Source organism: Hippoglossus hippoglossus, chromosome 7 (assembly GCF_009819705.1).
Source record: "Hippoglossus hippoglossus isolate fHipHip1 chromosome 7, fHipHip1.pri, whole genome shotgun sequence".
Classification (NCBI taxonomy): Eukaryota; Metazoa; Chordata; class Actinopteri; order Pleuronectiformes; family Pleuronectidae; genus Hippoglossus; species Hippoglossus hippoglossus.
In genome coordinates, this window is record NC_047157.1 from 21,469,371 (window position 1) to 21,486,959 (window position 17,589).

A 17,589-nucleotide genomic window follows, 5' to 3' on the forward strand; every position below is an offset into this window, starting at 1 on the left:
GGGATGAATAAAGTATTTCTGATTCTGATTCTTATCATCACTTTTCTAGTGTGAACATACAATGTTATACAAGCGCTTCAATGAAGGGCAAAGATTTCAGCTCTAGCATCCACGTTCCACCACAACCTCACAATGTTCATCTGGTTTCAAATGTTTTGATGAAAGAAGGAAGCAAACCAGTCGAAGTGTGTCAAGAACTTTCTAGACTTTTATTGACAATTCATTACATAAAAAATGACATATGTGTGTGTGATGGTTGGTCAAGAGATTAACTCTGTGAAGAGCGACTGATTGGCCAAGGCACTCAGCCTTTCCTGCGGGCGAGGCAACAACGGACTGCCACTCAGGCCAAAATGGGGGACAGCAGTACTCAGGAAGTAGAAAGGCACATGGGTAATTCTTCCATTGGACCAACACTGAGAACAGAGGGAGAGAGAGAGATATCAGTGTGGAGGTGAAGCCAGTATGGTTTTCATTTTACAGCGTTTTAAGACCTTTGTATACAACATTGAACACAAGTTAACACTTATTTCTCCAACATACAGGCCAGTATAATGAAATGATTTACCACTATATAACATTTTTACAGGAATTTTCATTAAGCAATAATTCCTTAAGATATACATAAATATATCAGGCATATAACAGATGGAAAAATCAACAAAATTAGAAAGAATTGAATTATTGGGGCTTAGGCTGAAATTGAGACTTGAGTGTCAATGATGAGTTTCTAATATCTTCTGTTAAAAGCTGTATTGAGAGTTTTCTGCAGGTCTGTCTGAAACATCTTGAAAACAACGACAAGACACTGACAAAAAGCATCCCATGTTAAGTTTTCCCTGTTCAAGGCTAAAACCGCCCAGTTTTTAATAAAAACTAATCAAATGATAAACAGGGATTTGTAGTTTAAGACTAACCACAGTGAGCAGGGCTCCGTGCTGGAAGTTTGGGTGGAACTGCATCAGTCTTGGCTCTGCGTCAGCTTCCCCTTGTACAAAACCACTAAACAGGGAAACAAAAAAGTAATTAGTAAATCCAGACGGGATACACTGTAGTACGATCCTGGGAAATGCAATACTGAAGCTACACAAATATGAAATATACAGTAACCACATATAAAAGTACAAACCATGGCAGAAGCTCAAAGATGGGGTTGGTTCTTGTCTTGAACACGGCTATGATCGCAGGTCGGTCTGCTGCCTGTGGATCTCCTGAGAGACAAAAATGGAGGCCGAGTAGAGTTATTACAACTATACTGAACTAATAATGAATGGCTTCATTGATGTGAATGAAAGAAAAGTGTGAAAGACCTTGAAGAATCACTGCGAGTCTCTCTCCTCTTGGATCCCAGGCTATAGACTGGATCTCTCCACCAAGACTGGTAAAGAAATCAAAGAGAAGTGAGTGACTCTGACCTTCAAGGATCAAATAATCAAGTGGTGAAGAGAAGCATTCATGTCGTCTCCTTCCGTTTCTCTCTGGACTGTTTGGAAGCACTAATTGCCTCTGTGGACTAAAATGCAGCCAATTAGTGATTTAGCTTAAAGATCTTACATGATGTCTCCATCTGGTGTGTTAAAGGTTGTCTCCGATAGGTCAGCCACCACAGCTGCTGCCTGTGATCCTTTGGATGTGCCTGTAGAGATGCCTGCAGAATAACAATGACAACGTTTCAAGCTGTAAAATCAACCGAGCTGCGTATTCTTGAAGACGTCTGGTTACTCTGTATCAAGACTGAGACATGAACCTGGTGCGTCAGTGAAGGTCAGAGCGTAGATGACCATCTCGCCCTGCACAGTGAAGAGAAGCCGACTCCCATCCGGACTCCAACAGCCAGACTGACAAAAACAGATTCATCATTAGTTGATAAATACAAAAGATGTAAAATATTTTCTTGTAACTTTGAAACTTGGAGAGAAGTTAATCACCTGGCAGCGTCCTTTCACACATGGCCAACGCTCACAGGTCCACATCCTGGTCTCCCAAACCCTGAAGAAAGGAACTTGACTTATTCATTTGTAAAAACCTCCCTCCAATTATTATCTGGGGACACCTGATTAACTCCAGACTATGCCACTAATCCCTTACATGTTCATAAATATTCATGGCGCTCTACAATCATATAGAAAGTGGCCAATGTCCACACACATTAAATATGAAGGAGAAAAATTGGCAGCTTTGCATATCTTGAACTTGAAATGTGCAAATGTAGCTCAACAAGGAAAAAGGGACTGAGGGAGGGTAGCTGGACAAATAGGAAGCTGGGTATTTTAGAAACTCCCGATCTCTGATTCGCTGTCTCTAACCTGAAGAGGGCAGAGGGTGTAGAAGTCAGGACATGGCTGCCGTCAGGGGACCAGGACAGAAAGGTGACCCCGCCTCCTCCGACCCGCTGCAGTGGCACACAGCTTTCAGCAGCGACGTCCCAAACCTGAAACGTACATGGACGTCAAAAGGCTGAACAACCTTGTCAGAACTTCAGTCAATCACTTAATATGAGTTGCCTCGTACCATTACTGCAGTGTCCATGGGCGAGGCTGACACCAGAAGAGATCCGTTTGGAGACCAGGCGATGGAAGTGACTGGGGAGTGACCAGGATGAGACAGAACTTGAGCACAACCAGATGAAGGCCTGGACGGGTCCAAAGGAAGAAGAACGGGGTATCATGAAAAAAATTAAATACAACAGGTATATGAGAGTTTCTACAGGGTTTATCAATTAGATTAAAGATTTTTAAGACTCTTTTAATACCTCATAGCTTTAACATTCATATTCAAATGACAGAAAAACTTTGAGAGTAAAGTCTCCATTTATTTATTAAGTGAATTTATGGACATTTAAATCACATTTTGTCTGTACTTCCCGATAATAATCTGTAGTGATACAATTAATCAGTTCAGATGATTTGGGTTGAGTAGTGACAGTAGCATTTACGACAGTTTGGATGGTGCTGACTGAAAATCCACAAAAAGGACTGAATTCAATGGTTTTGAACACATACTACTTTACATACCTGGTTGACAGTGAGCAGGGGTCCACGTGCCAGACCAGTAAACAGTTCTGACAAGCGACAGCCAAAGCAGACGCACACAACGGCTTCCACTGCACTGCTGCCACGCTCCTCTGGAGACGGTGCTTTAGTGTGGGAGTGGTGGCGCTGTCAGAGAACAAAAGAAGCAAACGTCAATACCTAAATTGCTATGTCAAAGTTTAAGAATAACGAGTTTAGCTATTGTAGTCTTAGGGTAAAAGGGTAAAAGAATAACTTGCAAAGAAAGCAAAAGTTAATTGCTGATATGCAGTGTAGACTGTATTCTATGAGCTGTCATTTTGGCAACAGCTCTTCAGGGCAAAGTAATTGTACCTTTTAGGGTTGTAGATTTTAATGGAGTCGTCCAGGAGGGCGACAGCAAATTTATCTGTGTGAGGATGCCACGCAAAGGCTCGCACCACACAGTCAGACCTGGTCATAAAGAAGGGATAAAAGCAGAGAAGGTTGTGGACTATTCAACAAACTTTAGTTTTAAAGTGTAAACAAAGACAATCTTTTATATCGAGCAGAAACTATGATTGTTTTCATTATCCATCAATGTATATGAAAATTTGGTTTGCGAACTATTTACTTTTTTACATTAATTGTCAGGAACACTGCTGAATGACGAGATTATTCTTTTAATCATCACAACTGCATACATACATCTTTAATCTGTGGCACTTACCAGTTCAGTACTTGTGAAAACTCAGCTATCATGTTTTCACTGCTTAACTTTGGAGCAAATGACAAAGAGGAAATACACAAGTTAACGTAACACAACAAACAAGTGATAAAAACGTGCAGCACTTTTTCTAAGTAAGAACTTACTGTAAGATGAGGAAACAAGGAGCCGTGAAATGAAGAGACCCTCTGGAGCAATGCCAGGGTGCAACCAGAACTCACTGACAGCCATTTTGGCACTGCAAGAGAAAAACATACAACAGAGTTATTGAATATTGGATATGAAGGATCAGGTAGGTATGTGTAGAGACAAAAACACAATACAAGATCCCATACCCTCTGTATTTGAATTGGTAATTTCAGTCAGTAGTCCTGTGAAACCACCATCCCGCCTGGAACAGAGAGAAGTCACATTATTACATTTCTCTGTAATAGATTTGGGACAAATTATTGATAAGACAGAACATTGTCTCGACATGATGTCTCACAGGATGTCATCTTCAACATATACCCAGAAAGAGATGAGGGCTTGAACCACCAGCCTCAGCAGTTTAAACTACCAGCCTCTGCATTTTCATACTTCAACACAAGTTACATAAGATTCCATGTGAATTGTTTCTTTGTTTTTTTCTTACAATATGTTGTGGAAAATTGTAATATTCAAATGACGAGAGCAGCAAATATTCAGCAAATATAACCCTATTCCCTATTCACAGAGAAAATGAAATTCCCATTAAATTAAGACTCAAATCGCAAAAAGAAAATCAAGTATAGAATTACCATCCTAGTTTAAACAAGGTGTATCCACTACATCATTTTCCAACCAGAAAACCCTGTTAAGTTGTACTTTTAGTGTAAAATGCCTTGTTCAGTTCTTATTGATAATCATTTAAAGCTAATTAAAAGGACCCTTATGAAGAATATCAGTCATCTTCAAAAATCCTATGTTGTCCAGACAGTAATAACTCTATTATTAAAGTTATAGATTGTCTGCTACATGTACCACACCTGCATGTTGTGTGTATGTGTGTACACAGACATGTGAGGACCATTGTCAGGGTGGGGGTCCCAGGAATGTGTTGTATCAATGTGTGTTACCACGCTGCAGCACTCCTCATCCACAGGGTCTCTGAATGGTCCAGAAACGCCGCCTTGCTGCTGCACTCTGTTCGGCTGTGGAGCTTCAGAGACTCTCGGGGGAAGTAGAGACTCAGTGGACTGGTCTCCTGCGGAAAACAACACAACGTGGGTGAAGACACATCCACTGGAGCCGGTCCATCAACACCAGCAGAGACACTGGACTAATTCAACACCACCACCACCAGCATCACATATAAGCTCCGGACCTGCTTGGCTCGGTCCTCGGTGTTGTCCCCGGGCAGCAGCTCGTTGTTGGACTCGCACAGGGTGCTCTGTCCGAGGGCCAGCGGAGGGGGGAACAGCGACAGAGAGCACATCTTCTCCGCGGGGAAAGGACCCTGGAAACACACCATGGCACAGTCAGGTACACACAGTCATAGCGGCTGCCATGTTTACACCCCGACAACAGCTGAGAGCAGCCGGGGCGAGCAGCGGGTTAGCTAAAGTTAGGAGTTAGCTAGCTAGCTGGTTCTAGTCCACTGCTTTAGTGTCGGTTATTATAACCGTCGGTGTCCGGTGAGGTTACCTTGTGGCGCGTCCTGTCCGTGGAGGTGAATCAACACGAGCTGTGTTTCCAGGCAACAACTGTAAAGCTCATGCTTCTCTGTTGTGACACTTTCGGTTCAACAGCTTCAAGCTAATCCCGCCGTGCGGACTACGGCGAGTCGGAGGGACAAACCGTGCGCGAGTCTCCTTTTTTTGGTTGTTGTCTTAAAGCAGCTTTATGTAAAACTCACAGAAAACAAGTGATAAAGCGACATTTATTTATTTATTAGGTTGATGATATTAATGTGAAGCTAGAAACTCAATATGCGTAGATTCCTTTCTGATTTCTTCCAACTGGATTGTTTTGAAAAAGAAGAAATGTGTATTCTGTGGATTTTGGGCTCAGGCAATAAATCAAGTTTAATTCATGAACTGTATTTTTATTTTCTTTAGCAAACTACTGTTTTGTGCATCACTGATTATAAGACTAGTCTGTTTTATATTGCTGCCATTGTAAAACCCTTTGTATTGTGGATTTTGAAAAGTGCTCTAGTTTTCGTGAAGTTTATTTATTGCAAATAAACAAGTAAACAAAAGCTCCATCTCTCTGATTATTAAAAAGATCTGAATATGCAAGTGCTCCAATAAAGCATTTATATTGTATTAACTAGAATAATAACGGACATTAGTTTATCAAGTTAAACTCTGTAACAATGAATGTAACTTTACCTCATTCTTTCTGTTTGATTAAAATAATCTCTGCTGGTTAGGATCAGGAAGTCACTCCCTGGTTGTCTTGCTGACACGGTGCAGAGTTCAGTGCACAAACTGCACAGAGCTGACATGTTGTCCTCTTCAGGACATAGAGCGACACTGCTGCATCAATCCTGAGAAACAGGTAACAATTATTTGTTGTCACATACAAAGCAGGGATTTGATTTTACTGTCACCCGTCTTAAATTGTTTCCTCATGTTTTTCCCCTGCAGTGTACTTCCTCCATTTTCCTGCTAATGTGAATTGTGATTATGATGAAGATAATGATGCTTTGTTTACTCCAGTGAGAGCTGAGTGCATGGTCAGCAGGATGATAATATTAAGCTGTTAAAAAGCCACATGGGCTCCTTCCATCACCCCTTTGAATATACACCATTAAAGGATATTTGTCTGTTCTAAAACAATAGATAGATGCCCACACTGAAACTGGCTGTGAAAGTATTTATTTTATGAGACTTCAACATCTCTGTGTTGGTCAAGTTGACATCTTCCAAAGTTTCTTGTCATGGCTCTGAATTGAATCAGATGACCAGGACTCACCTCAGTGTTTACCTATTTATAACTGAATCAAAATAATAGGGCCAGAGGAGACGAGTAAATAGTCTTTTCTAATCTTGATGACCATCAAAGTGCTTTACAGTACAGTTGTTCCATTAATCCATTCAAACACACTTTAATACTCTGCACTTTCTCTATTAGCACACCAGCATCCCTGGAGCCACGTGTCTTGCTCAAGGTCACATCAGCAGCAGGATGGAGGACTGTGCAGGTGAATTTCTCAAATGTGGTTATCAGTGAATGAAATGAGCACAAAATTAAACAAACACAGCATGCGGATGATTGAAAACTGAAAGCCTCGTTGTATGTGTGTGTTGTGTCTTTTGCAGAGGTTGGTTCTAGCGCCCCCACGCGGCGCAGGTCTCATTTCCGTGACGTCAATTCAGCACTGGGAAAGAGACAGCCCCCCCCTCCAAAAAAAAAAATAACCCAGCGCGCCTCACGTTGCATGGGTCCCCGGTTATTGATAACACGATTCGGCCGCTGGGATCGGTCCCAGGAACGTGAAACTCGTGGATCTAGGAAGGCGAAATCCAAAGAGGAAAACTGGACCGAGGAGGAACAACGATTGTCTCATTATCGCGGACAAACAGAAAGCGGAGCCCACCCCTTCACTTGACAACGCGGCATCAAGCGGGCAGAAAGGTAAGGGAATGTCATACTCTCCGGTTAAATGCTGATTGAATACGGGATAAGGGTTAAGGGTACATGGAGCCTGGTGCCGCTGCTCGGTGCGGTCGCGTTCACGCCGCTTTGCACTGCACCAACGAACCGATGCTGCCAAGGAACCAATCATCGTCGACGGATGCAAGAAAATCATATTTGTGCAGCAACATTATGAAATATGCGTGTGCGTAACGATGCCAACACCATGAGTGGATGTGGAGACGCTGCGGCACTTTCACTTGGCATGGACCATAGTAGGCATCGGGCTCGCAATTCATGCACGTCGGCTATGATGCTGCTGAGTGTCATCATCACATCCTCGGTTATTTAAAGATTGATCTTCCTGCGTGTGCGTGTGCGTGCATTCGCGTGTGTGGCTCTGTGTGTATGTGCATGCATGTGCGCACTGCTCCCTCGCACAGGCCCGGTTGGTTGTTTATTGGCCGTTTTTTTTCACGCTCTCATTTGGCTCCTCTCATGCAGTGGTGCAGTATAAGACATTGAGCTGGTGTATGTGTAGGATATGTGAATAGTATACTCTCTCTTTCTCTCTCTCTCTCTCTCTCTCTCTCTCTCTACACCCCCGCCCCCTTCCACCTAACCGCCCCCCCACCACATGCACGCAGGCACGCACGCCGAGGTGGTTATGCAATTCGCCATATTCTTGAAAAATGCACACAATGCTCTTGCACTTGATGCACGACGCGCGACATACGGGAGCCGCTTTGCTCGGATGCTGTCAGGCTGCATGCGATGCTCCTCCGAGGGACAGTCAAAGAACAGGTGACAGTCATGCGGCGCTGAAGCTGCACAAACTCCTCTGCTCGATTCATTCATAAAGCCCCCTCGCCACTCTCCGGGTGATGGCTCCACTGGGCAGGCTGGTTTTCATTCCCATTCACAGACACAGAGATGAGGCTTTATACTGCGTGATTCACACCGACTTCTGCTGTGGAAATGGAGCGTCTGAGTGGTTAAACTGGGGGACTGGCTGGATGCCCAACTCACAGCACGACTACACTCGTCTGGTGGTTCTAAAAGATCAGAAGAGACACTAACAGTAATGGCTAGAGTCATTTCAGCACTGGACAGCTCCCTGAGTCAAACTGAGCTGTCCAGTGCTGAAATTGATCCACGTGTGTTTATATCTTAACAAAATATAGCGCACTGATCGCCATGATAATAATAGTAAGAATTATTATAAACTGAATTAATAAAGAACCTGTTCAAACACAGTGACAATGTGTATTACAAAGTAAAAATGGAAAATTGAAGGCAAACAATAGGAAACAGTTAAAAAGCAAACGATAAGAATCTATTTAGAAGCAATTTGAAGATCACACAACAATAGAGAACAGATACCGACATAATGAAAGGTTGCTGATGAGGAAAGAGTAAAAACAAGATAAAATATCAATATAAAATGCCTGTAAAAATGTGTCTTTAAGAGAGATTTAAAAGAGGACAAGGGGTTTGTCAGATGGATCTCCTCAGGGAGATTGTCCCAAAGAGTGGGAGCCCTGAAAGGCCCGGTCACCTTTGGTCCACAGCTGGGACTGTGTCATTCTAATGCATTTCTTGTCATAAATCTTCTCCTTCAGGTTTACCTCTCATCTCTCCATCCTCCATCCACCCTAACCTGCGGTGTTGGGGAAACCCCTGATGAGTGGGACCTGTATCCATGAGCCCCGTGCCCCTTCCCCCTCCCTGTCAGGCTTCAGCACCCCCATCTCAGAGCCCCCCTATCGACGACTCGATGGAGACACCCCTGCCTGCACCCCCGAAACGGACCTGACCCCCACACAGTGTGTCATCCGTAACGTGCTGTCCATCGACACCGGTGGACAGGGGGCGCCTGGTGGCAGCAGCCCCACTCCCAGTGATGGACCCTCGGGCCACTTTGACAACAGCGTGCTAAAACTACATGAACATGAGGTCTGCCAGTGTGGCGGCGGGGCCGAAGCAGGGCACAGTCCGGAGGCTGGCGCTGTGCGGAGCCAGTCGGACAACATTCGGCTACAATCGGGAAGTGGAGGTTTTTTGGAGGGACTGTTTGGCTGTCTCAAGCCAGTCTGGACGATGATTGGAAAGGCCTACTCCACTGAACACAAGCATAGCCATGAAGGTAAGTGGACATGTTCTACCTGTATGCTCTCTGACCTCTTCTGTGTTCTGCACAATGAATCTAAATGCCACAGAACAAAGAAAAGACAACAATTCGTGACTTAAACACGTCATTTAGTCATTTAGGATATGATCTTACTGTGTAACCATGGAGATGTACCATAGAAAGAGAACAGCTGAGCCCATGGATGGAGCTTGAACTCCACACTGATGAAAGAGGCATTCACATCCTTTACTTAAGTAAAATTACCAGTGCAACAATCTATGATTACTCCACAAGGGGTATAACTGAATAAAAGTACTAATTCTGCAGAAATAGAGTCACTGTGACTGACCTTATTATAATATATTACATTACAGTAATGTTGGTGATTTATCATTACACAGATACAATCTACTATTTTTTATGAAATATTGAATCATTTGACACCTTTGGGCCTTGAAAAGTTAAACCCATCTGAGATCGATAGGATTTATTATTTTTATCAGTGTATCATGTGTTTTTTTTAGGTATAATCCTAAAAGCAACTATAGGTGTGTGATGAATGTAGTAAAATATTTCACCCTAAAATGTAGAATAGGAGTGTAAAGTAGCAGCATATATTCATATACAAGTATCTTAGATTGTGTCACTACTTGTGTACATTTTATTTGTCCTATTCCATAACCAGGCCTCCATTATTTCCATTGCTCTCTCACTGCCACTGTGTCCTTTAGCAGCACGACTGTGGTCAGCTCACCTCATAGTCATCAGACAGTGAGTTTTCACAGCTGCACTGGGGAAGCATCATGTGAATGTGCCTCCGCTGCAGCTCTCCAGAGATCTGGACACTTTGGTGGACCTCATGAAGAATTGATTCGCCTGTCTCTTTTATTCTGCCCAGCTCGTGTCTCTTTAGTGACCATGCTCTCGAAGTCGTTTAAGTCGTGTCGCTATGACAGCTGACAGACAGATTAGACCAGAAGTGGATTGTTGTTCTTTTCCCTCAATTTCTCTCTTATCTCTGCATAGAAATACTCGATAAGATGTCAATTTATCATTTGTTCGAACATGGCAGGTTCTTTGTGTTATGTAATTGTGTTCTGCCAGCATATTCCTCTGCAAAACCCCCCTCCTCTTTTTCTATACTAACAAGATATTGTTACTACATATTGACATTTGGAGGCTTTGCAATATGTGATGGATATAACTAAGTGATAACTCTTTCTGTTGCTGTGTTTGTGTTTATAACTTTCCATAATTGCACATGTAGTCATAGAGTTTTGTTTTGTTTGGCTTGTTGGTCTGCGTCTAGAGTCCTGGGAGGTTCCCTTTGAGGAGATCTCGGACCTGCAGTGGGTGGGCAGCGGAGCACAGGGGGCCGTCTTCCTCGGGAAGTTCCACGGAGATGACGTGGCTGTAAAGAAAGTGCGGGACATCAAAGAGACTGAGATCAAACACCTCCGCAAACTGAAACACCCCAACATCATTACTTTCAAGTGAGGAAACCCGTGATATCTGTACCAAGAGTTTAATATGCATAAATCCCACTTTTATATAGTGTTTCCTTTTCTGGTTCACTGTGGTGAGTTATCTGACTGTCTTGCCTCTAGGGGAGTGTGCACCCAGGCTCCTTGTTACTGTATCCTGATGGAATATTGTGCCCAAGGCCAGCTGTATGAGGTGCTGAGGGCGGGCCGTAAAATCACCCCTTCCCTCCTGGTGGACTGGTCCATGGGCATCGCAGGGGGCATGAACTACCTACATCTCCACAAAATCATCCACCGAGACCTCAAGTCCCCCAAGTGAGTCAACACAGCTACAGCCTGTAACACGAAAGCCAACACAACATCTAACGGATTCTTTATTATTCCCACGTGAAATCCTGTGTAATCTCTCCTTTGCAGCATGCTGATCACACACGATGACCTGGTGAAGATTTCTGACTTTGGCACCTCGAAGGAGCTCAGTGACAAGAGCACCAAAATGTCGTTTGCTGGCACCGTAGCCTGGATGGCTCCGGAAGTGATTCGGAATGAGCCAGTGTCAGAAAAGGTGGACATTTGGTAAGTCTCATAAATGTTCTTATTTATTTTAAGCTTATTTCAATGCTGCTGTTTCACAATTATCTTTAATCTACTACTATAGATGTGCAGATAATGCATCAGTATTGTGAGTTAATGGTTTGTGTTTTCAGTGTTTCAGTGTTTCCTCAAAGGGAGTTGTATGATTTCTGCTTTTATCTTGTTGTGATGTAGTACAGTATGTATTTAAATCTCAACCTCTGAGACTTCCTTGGTGGAAATAGCAGTAACTAAATACATTTACTCAAGTACTGTACTTAAATACATATTTGAGTTACTTGCACTTTACTCTTGCTGATAATCTTGCTGATAATACTTACAGTACATATACTTTTACTTAGGTTAGGTTTGGAATGCTGGAATTAGTGTCGAATCAGTAAAGGATCTGAATACTTCTTCCACCATTGAATATATACAGGTCCTTCGGGGTGGTGCTGTGGGAGATGCTAACTGGAGAGGTCCCTTATAGAGATGTGGACTCATCTGCCATCATCTGGGGCGTGGGAAACAACAGTCTTCAGCTGCCCATACCTGAGAGCTGCCCCGATGGCTTTAAGATCCTCCTCAGACAGTGCTGGTGAGTAAACGTCTGGAAACAGACACCTGGGATGAAGCAAGAGAAATAAAGAATTTGGCTTATCTGTGGTTTAAGGGCTTTATTGATTTTTACAGTGAATTGTAAATGTAAACAGCTGTCTCCCCCATCTCTGATCTGCAGGAACTGTAAGCCCAGGAATCGTCCTTCTTTCCGTCAGATCCTTCTTCATCTGGACATAGCATCAGCTGATGTACTGTCCACTCCACAAGAGACGTACTTCAAGTCTCAGGTATGGTTTCTTGTCTCATTTCCCATCTGAATTACTGAATATACACCAAATAAAAACGGCCAAATTCATAATAAATAGTCAGACATTTCTGCCGCACTAAAGAGATCTGTGTTTGAGCTCAGCTCTGGCTAGACAGAGCTTGTTAACAGAAATGTGCTCTCATCAGGCTGAATGGCGAGAAGAGGTGAAACAGCACTTTGAGAAGATTAAATCTGAGGGTACTTGTATCCACCGACTCGATGAGGAACTGATCAACAGACGCAGGGAAGAGCTCAGGTATATTTTATACTCATACCTCTCATATACCGTGTTTTATGTTTATTCACAGTATACCAATTATAACAAATTGTGTTGTACTGGATAGTGGTAATTTTACGACATTGGTCTGAATACATGAGGCCACTTACATTCTGTCCTATTTCTCTATTCCACTCCTTTGTCTGCCCCTGTGGATGAAATAAGTGCCTTGAGCGGACGCCTATTGTAGAGGATTTGGATTCTCTCATGCGTATGCACAATGACATCAGTAGCCTCTTTTCTTCACAGGCATGCGTTGGACATTCGTGAGCATTATGAGAGGAAGCTGGAGAGGGCTAACAACCTTTACATGGAGCTAAGCGCTGTCATGCTGCAGCTGGAGCTTAAAGAGAAAGAGTTGCAGAGGTACGAATAACTGCGTAGACGCAGGGTGTATTTTTGCAAAATGCTGACATTCTTCATTAATAAGCCGCACTGTTTTCACACTTTTTCTGTCCAGGAGAGAGCAGTCTTTGGATAAGAAGTATCCAGGCTTGTTTAAGCATCATAGCTCCAGGCAGGGCAGCTCCTCCAACTCCATGGACAAACTCATCAAGAAGAGAAATGTCCCCCAGAAACTGCCTTCAGGAAAGAGGTGTGAGATCTCAGTTCAGCGGCTATTTGATAAAAGTTTAAATCTGAAATGGAACATTTTTAATATTTATAAGGCTTGTGGAGTATAGTTGTTGACTAACCCCTCCCACTCTTTCAGGCCAGACATCCTCAAGTCTGAGGTAATCATGCCAAAAATGGATTCCTCTGTAATGCAAGTCACTATCCCAGCCTGCCCCAACAGAAGCTCCACTTCTCCTAACCGGTCTCGACGGGTAAAGACCCGACATCGCAAGCCCGGTAAGGGTAGCAGTGGGGACCTGGCGGGACTTAAGGTGAATCAGTCATCCCCTAATAGGGACACAACTGCCCAGGTTAACAGTTCTACCACTAACACCTCCAAGCAGCTCCTGGAGCCTTCTGCTGCCCTGCGGGGCCACGAGCAGCAGCAGCGGCAGCTCTCCTCCTCCAGCCCTGACCTCATCTGCACCACACTAGAGGCAGAGGCCCAGGGAAAAGGGGAGGCCTCAGTGGGTGGGCTGGAGAGAGGGGGGAGCCTCAGTGCCTCTGCGGGTTTAGGGGGGTCCGAGGTGGGTGCAGCTGGCATGGATGACATCATAGAAACTCCTCCGCGCAGCGACACTCCCAGCGAGGATGCTGCATCGTTCCCGTTCTCCAGCAGCCCAGACTCACCGTGTGGGAGGGGTGCGGCAGCAGGACGTGGATCTCTGGGATCTCCACGGCTGCCTCATGACGGAGAGGACAAAGAGGAGGGGGCCGGTGCTGTGAGGTCGCCCCGGGGGGCATCAGGGGGAATCGGGAGTCAGCACCTTACACCTTCAGCCATTCTATACAGGGCAGCTATCACACGCAAACAGGTACAGAGCAGGATGTGTGTTTGTTTTCCTCAGTGCTCCTCTGGTCATCATTTCCATCATTTTCACTTGTGCATTTTGCTGTTTCTTACTACAGAGGCGTGGAGTATCATCAGAAGAGGAGGAAGGTGAAGTTGACAGTGAGGTTGAGTTACCACGGCGACGGTGAGTAACTTGATGTCCGTCATCAGTGGAAAATTCCCTCAAGCCATGTTCCCTCTCAGACAAGTTGTTGACTCATACAGAGAAGAAGAATAACGTCATTCTGCCATATTGGCAATTCGGTGATTTTTTTTTTTAAACCTGCTTTTGTTGGTGTCTGTTTTCAATCTCTCCAGACGGCCGACCAGCATCACCAAGTGCCAGTCGGTGTCTACGTTCAGCTCAGAGAACCTGTCGGTGTCTGACGGCGAGGAGGGCCACACTACAGACCACTCTCACAGCGGTACTCCAGACGTGGTCAGCACCAACACCGACGACAGGTTGGACGACCGCAGCGACGATCTCCTCTCGCAGGGCTCTGAGATCCCGGCAGACAACACTGATCCTGCGCAGGCTTCTGATGGCCTGTCAGAGAGAGACGGAGCCCTGGGCCAGGCGAAGGCTCAGCTGGACGCTGGGCAGAATCCTAATGAGGTAAAACGGCTCCACAGAGGACTGCATGTGTCAGTTTATGTCATCTTCTTATTCTGATGTAAAGCACAAGAAAACAGTGGTGGAAAGTAACTACTACTCAAGAAATGCATTAATGATGGATTTTTACACTTCTATGTCATTACCAATAACCAACCTTTTTTTAGATAAGCGAGCCAAAGACAGACAGAGATTTCCGATAGATTTTTCTTGTAAATGAGTATGTTCACGTTGGTTGTAGGTCACGTGTGAAAAAACTTTTCCTCTTCTCTGTTTAGAGCCGGGCTCTTTGCGATGACTCCGACTGCGACAGTGCTGAGCTGGACCAGCCCGGCAGTGGAGAGCCCAGCCGCCCCCCCAGTGCTGGAGCATGGGTTCCACCATCTCAGTCCTACCAGGGGCCTCCACAGGCGCCGCACACAGGACCTCCATAGATCACTGGACACTGGGGAACGACCTCCAGCCACCCGACAAAGAACAACCATCACAGGCGTACACCAATCTGTCAGTGCAGTACCTTACTGTTGTCATGAGGGATCACACCCACTAAAACACTCAGACTATGACAAGTCGACTTATGGTGTCTCATAAGTTTGTTGGCTGGCAAACCGACATCAGACGACATAGGGCATTTGTCGTAACCTGGCATCAAATATTTTGGCAGCTTTTGACATCCGATAAATGTCATTTCCGTTCAGTAGGTTTTTTTAGGCAGATTAGTTACCAAGGTAACCTTAGCCACTGCTCCAGTTCAGCAAAAACTCTTTCACAGACGCACGCACAAGAAGACACCACACTTGTAGTCCTTGAAACACTCTAACCCTCACTCCTGGAGCATCCTTCATGGTACTCCACACACTAATGCATCGGATACTAATGAATAATAATGTAAATATCCATGACATACCACATGAGAAATATCTAACTTTATTTTATTTGTAAGATAAAAAAAAAAAAAAAGTAAGACTAAACGATATGCAGCCCTGTGAACAAATGCATGACTACATGTTTATAATTTATGGTTTGAATGTGTCCGTTTTATATTTTGTGAAAGTTTACACTTTTTTAATCCTGAAAGTATTACTTTTTGAGTTATTTTGATTTTGTTAATAAATGTCAGCACTCGAGAAAGAGAAAAAAAAAAGTCATAATGGAATGAAAATCTCACCCGGACATGGATCATGATGCATAATTAGAGATCTCAATAAGTGATATATATATTTTTTAACCCTCCTACCACTGAGTTTCACGCACACATAAGACACGCGTGAGGTTTTTATTAAGCTCATCGAGTTTAGGATAGGATGGGAGTCGTCTGTATATACACTAAGGTGCCAGTTTTATTAAGGTGCTACCACTAGTGCAGTCTAAATCAACAGTGGTATCGTCAGGGGTTGGACATGTGCACTAGTAGCCTATGGACTTAAATATGTAAGTAGAGTTGCATACAAACACAAGCACAACTCTTAAAAACACAGCACGTATTCCCCATCTCTGTTCAAACATGGTGCCTACATTGCCCACAATGCAACATGGAGATTTGGGTTTCCAACTGACTCACATGACATCACATGAGGCAGCATCTATTTAGAGATTATACGACTTTATTTCCCATATGTGGTAATTTAGTATTCCCAAAGACCTTTAAAAATCGATGTTGGTGTGTAAAATAGTTGGAGTTCCCTCTTTAGTAATGAACCAAAACGAGTCGTGTAGCTCTCGACGCTGACGGGCTTCATAAAAACCTCAACTGTACATTTGACCCTTTAATATTACTGCAGAGGTAGCCGGATAAGGAATAGAGCACTTCTCCGTGGTGGTTACTAGTAAAAACAGTAAGTATCCTTTGGGTTTGAATAGAAATGTTTTGTTTTTATACAGCATTGCACATTGTACCTGTAACATAGGAGTTATATCGATAAAAGCAAAATATTATGAGCAACAATAAATAATGTATTGGTTTAAAAAAAAAAAACTACAAAACAAAACGTGTTTGTTTAAAAAAGACGGGCCAATGACGTAGCTGCGGTTTGCGCTGTCGCTGCGTCACATAAGACAGCTGAATGAGAAATAAATGACTATTTTCAATGACTTTAAGCATGTCCAAACTGATCCAGTGTCATTTCTTCACTTGCACATTTGTCCTTTAATACCTGAAATAAGATTCCCCACAAGACAGGACCACGTCTTTGGATTCATTATTACCACTTTCTGATAAGGTACCAGTTATAAGCAGTTTAGAAGCTGTTATCGAAGGCTTTATTACGACTTAATGAATAATTTATCTATTAAATCTAATTATTTATATACCAGCTACTCAGAAGAACAACTGCTGGGTAGCCAGGTTACAGAGGATTAGGGTCAAGCACAAGAAGATTTATTCTTGAAATCCAGAATGAAAAAAGAAATATTCCTCGTCATATTTTGTCTTTTATTAAATTCCTCCTCCAGACACTTTTCAGTCAGCAACCTGATTCATTGATTCATTCTTAACAATTACTGTTCCACCATTTATCTCCTGGAAATCAGCTTATTCACATTTACTATGCGACAACAGACTGTTACTGTCGAGACCTTTGCAAATGATTTATTGACATTTAGAGGTGAACCAACTATTGCTGATGGCTTATTACAAATTGAAAAACCCTTATTGCCCTTTATTAATGTCAAACTGACAATTATAACTCCATGCTGGAGGCAGTACCTTTAGAAAGTGAGAAACATGGAACCCTTAAAAAAAAAAGTCACATTTATATAAACAGACTGCTGGAAGACAACCAGCAACCACCATTAATGCGTGTAACTGATCCATCAACTATTTATTATCCATTAATAAAGCAATTAAAAGCTTATGAAGCCATTAAAATTGAGGCCTT

General features: G+C 43.4%; 2 protein-coding genes across 3 annotated transcripts; one reads left to right on the forward strand and one right to left on the reverse strand.

Annotated features, from left to right (window-relative positions):
• Positions 1-188: 188 nt before the first annotated feature.
• Positions 189-5,542, reverse strand: aaas (achalasia, adrenocortical insufficiency, alacrimia). The gene is made up of 17 exons (XM_034591115.1): positions 5,383-5,542; positions 5,063-5,194; positions 4,815-4,942; positions 4,053-4,108; positions 3,864-3,955; positions 3,721-3,767; positions 3,366-3,464; positions 3,015-3,158; positions 2,512-2,632; positions 2,307-2,431; positions 1,929-1,989; positions 1,748-1,838; positions 1,555-1,648; positions 1,311-1,378; positions 1,130-1,211; positions 918-1,002; positions 189-416 (listed from the first exon to the last, which is right to left on the reverse strand). Exons 2-17 carry the CDS (start codon positions 5,171-5,173, stop codon positions 261-263), a joined length of 1,560 nt encoding a protein of 519 aa, XP_034447006.1. The 5' UTR covers positions 5,174-5,194; positions 5,383-5,542; the 3' UTR covers positions 189-260.
• A 1,479-nt stretch (positions 5,543-7,021) lies between these two features.
• map3k12 (mitogen-activated protein kinase kinase kinase 12) lies at positions 7,022-16,817 on the forward strand. 2 transcript variants are annotated; one of them, XM_034590377.1, is made up of 14 exons: positions 7,022-7,320; positions 8,943-9,466; positions 10,749-10,944; positions 11,059-11,250; positions 11,353-11,511; positions 11,948-12,106; positions 12,248-12,356; positions 12,523-12,632; positions 12,903-13,019; positions 13,114-13,248; positions 13,366-14,083; positions 14,178-14,245; positions 14,419-14,716; positions 14,992-16,817. In XM_034590377.1, the coding sequence occupies exons 2-14, from the start codon at positions 9,004-9,006 to the stop codon at positions 15,145-15,147; spliced, it is 2,880 nt and encodes a 959-aa protein (XP_034446268.1). In that variant the 5' UTR covers positions 7,022-7,320; positions 8,943-9,003; the 3' UTR covers positions 15,148-16,817. The 2 variants fall into 2 exon arrangements, with proteins under 2 accessions (XP_034446268.1, XP_034446269.1); XM_034590378.1 differs by having other exon boundaries at positions 10,761-10,944.
• Positions 16,818-17,589: the final 772 nt, after the last annotated feature.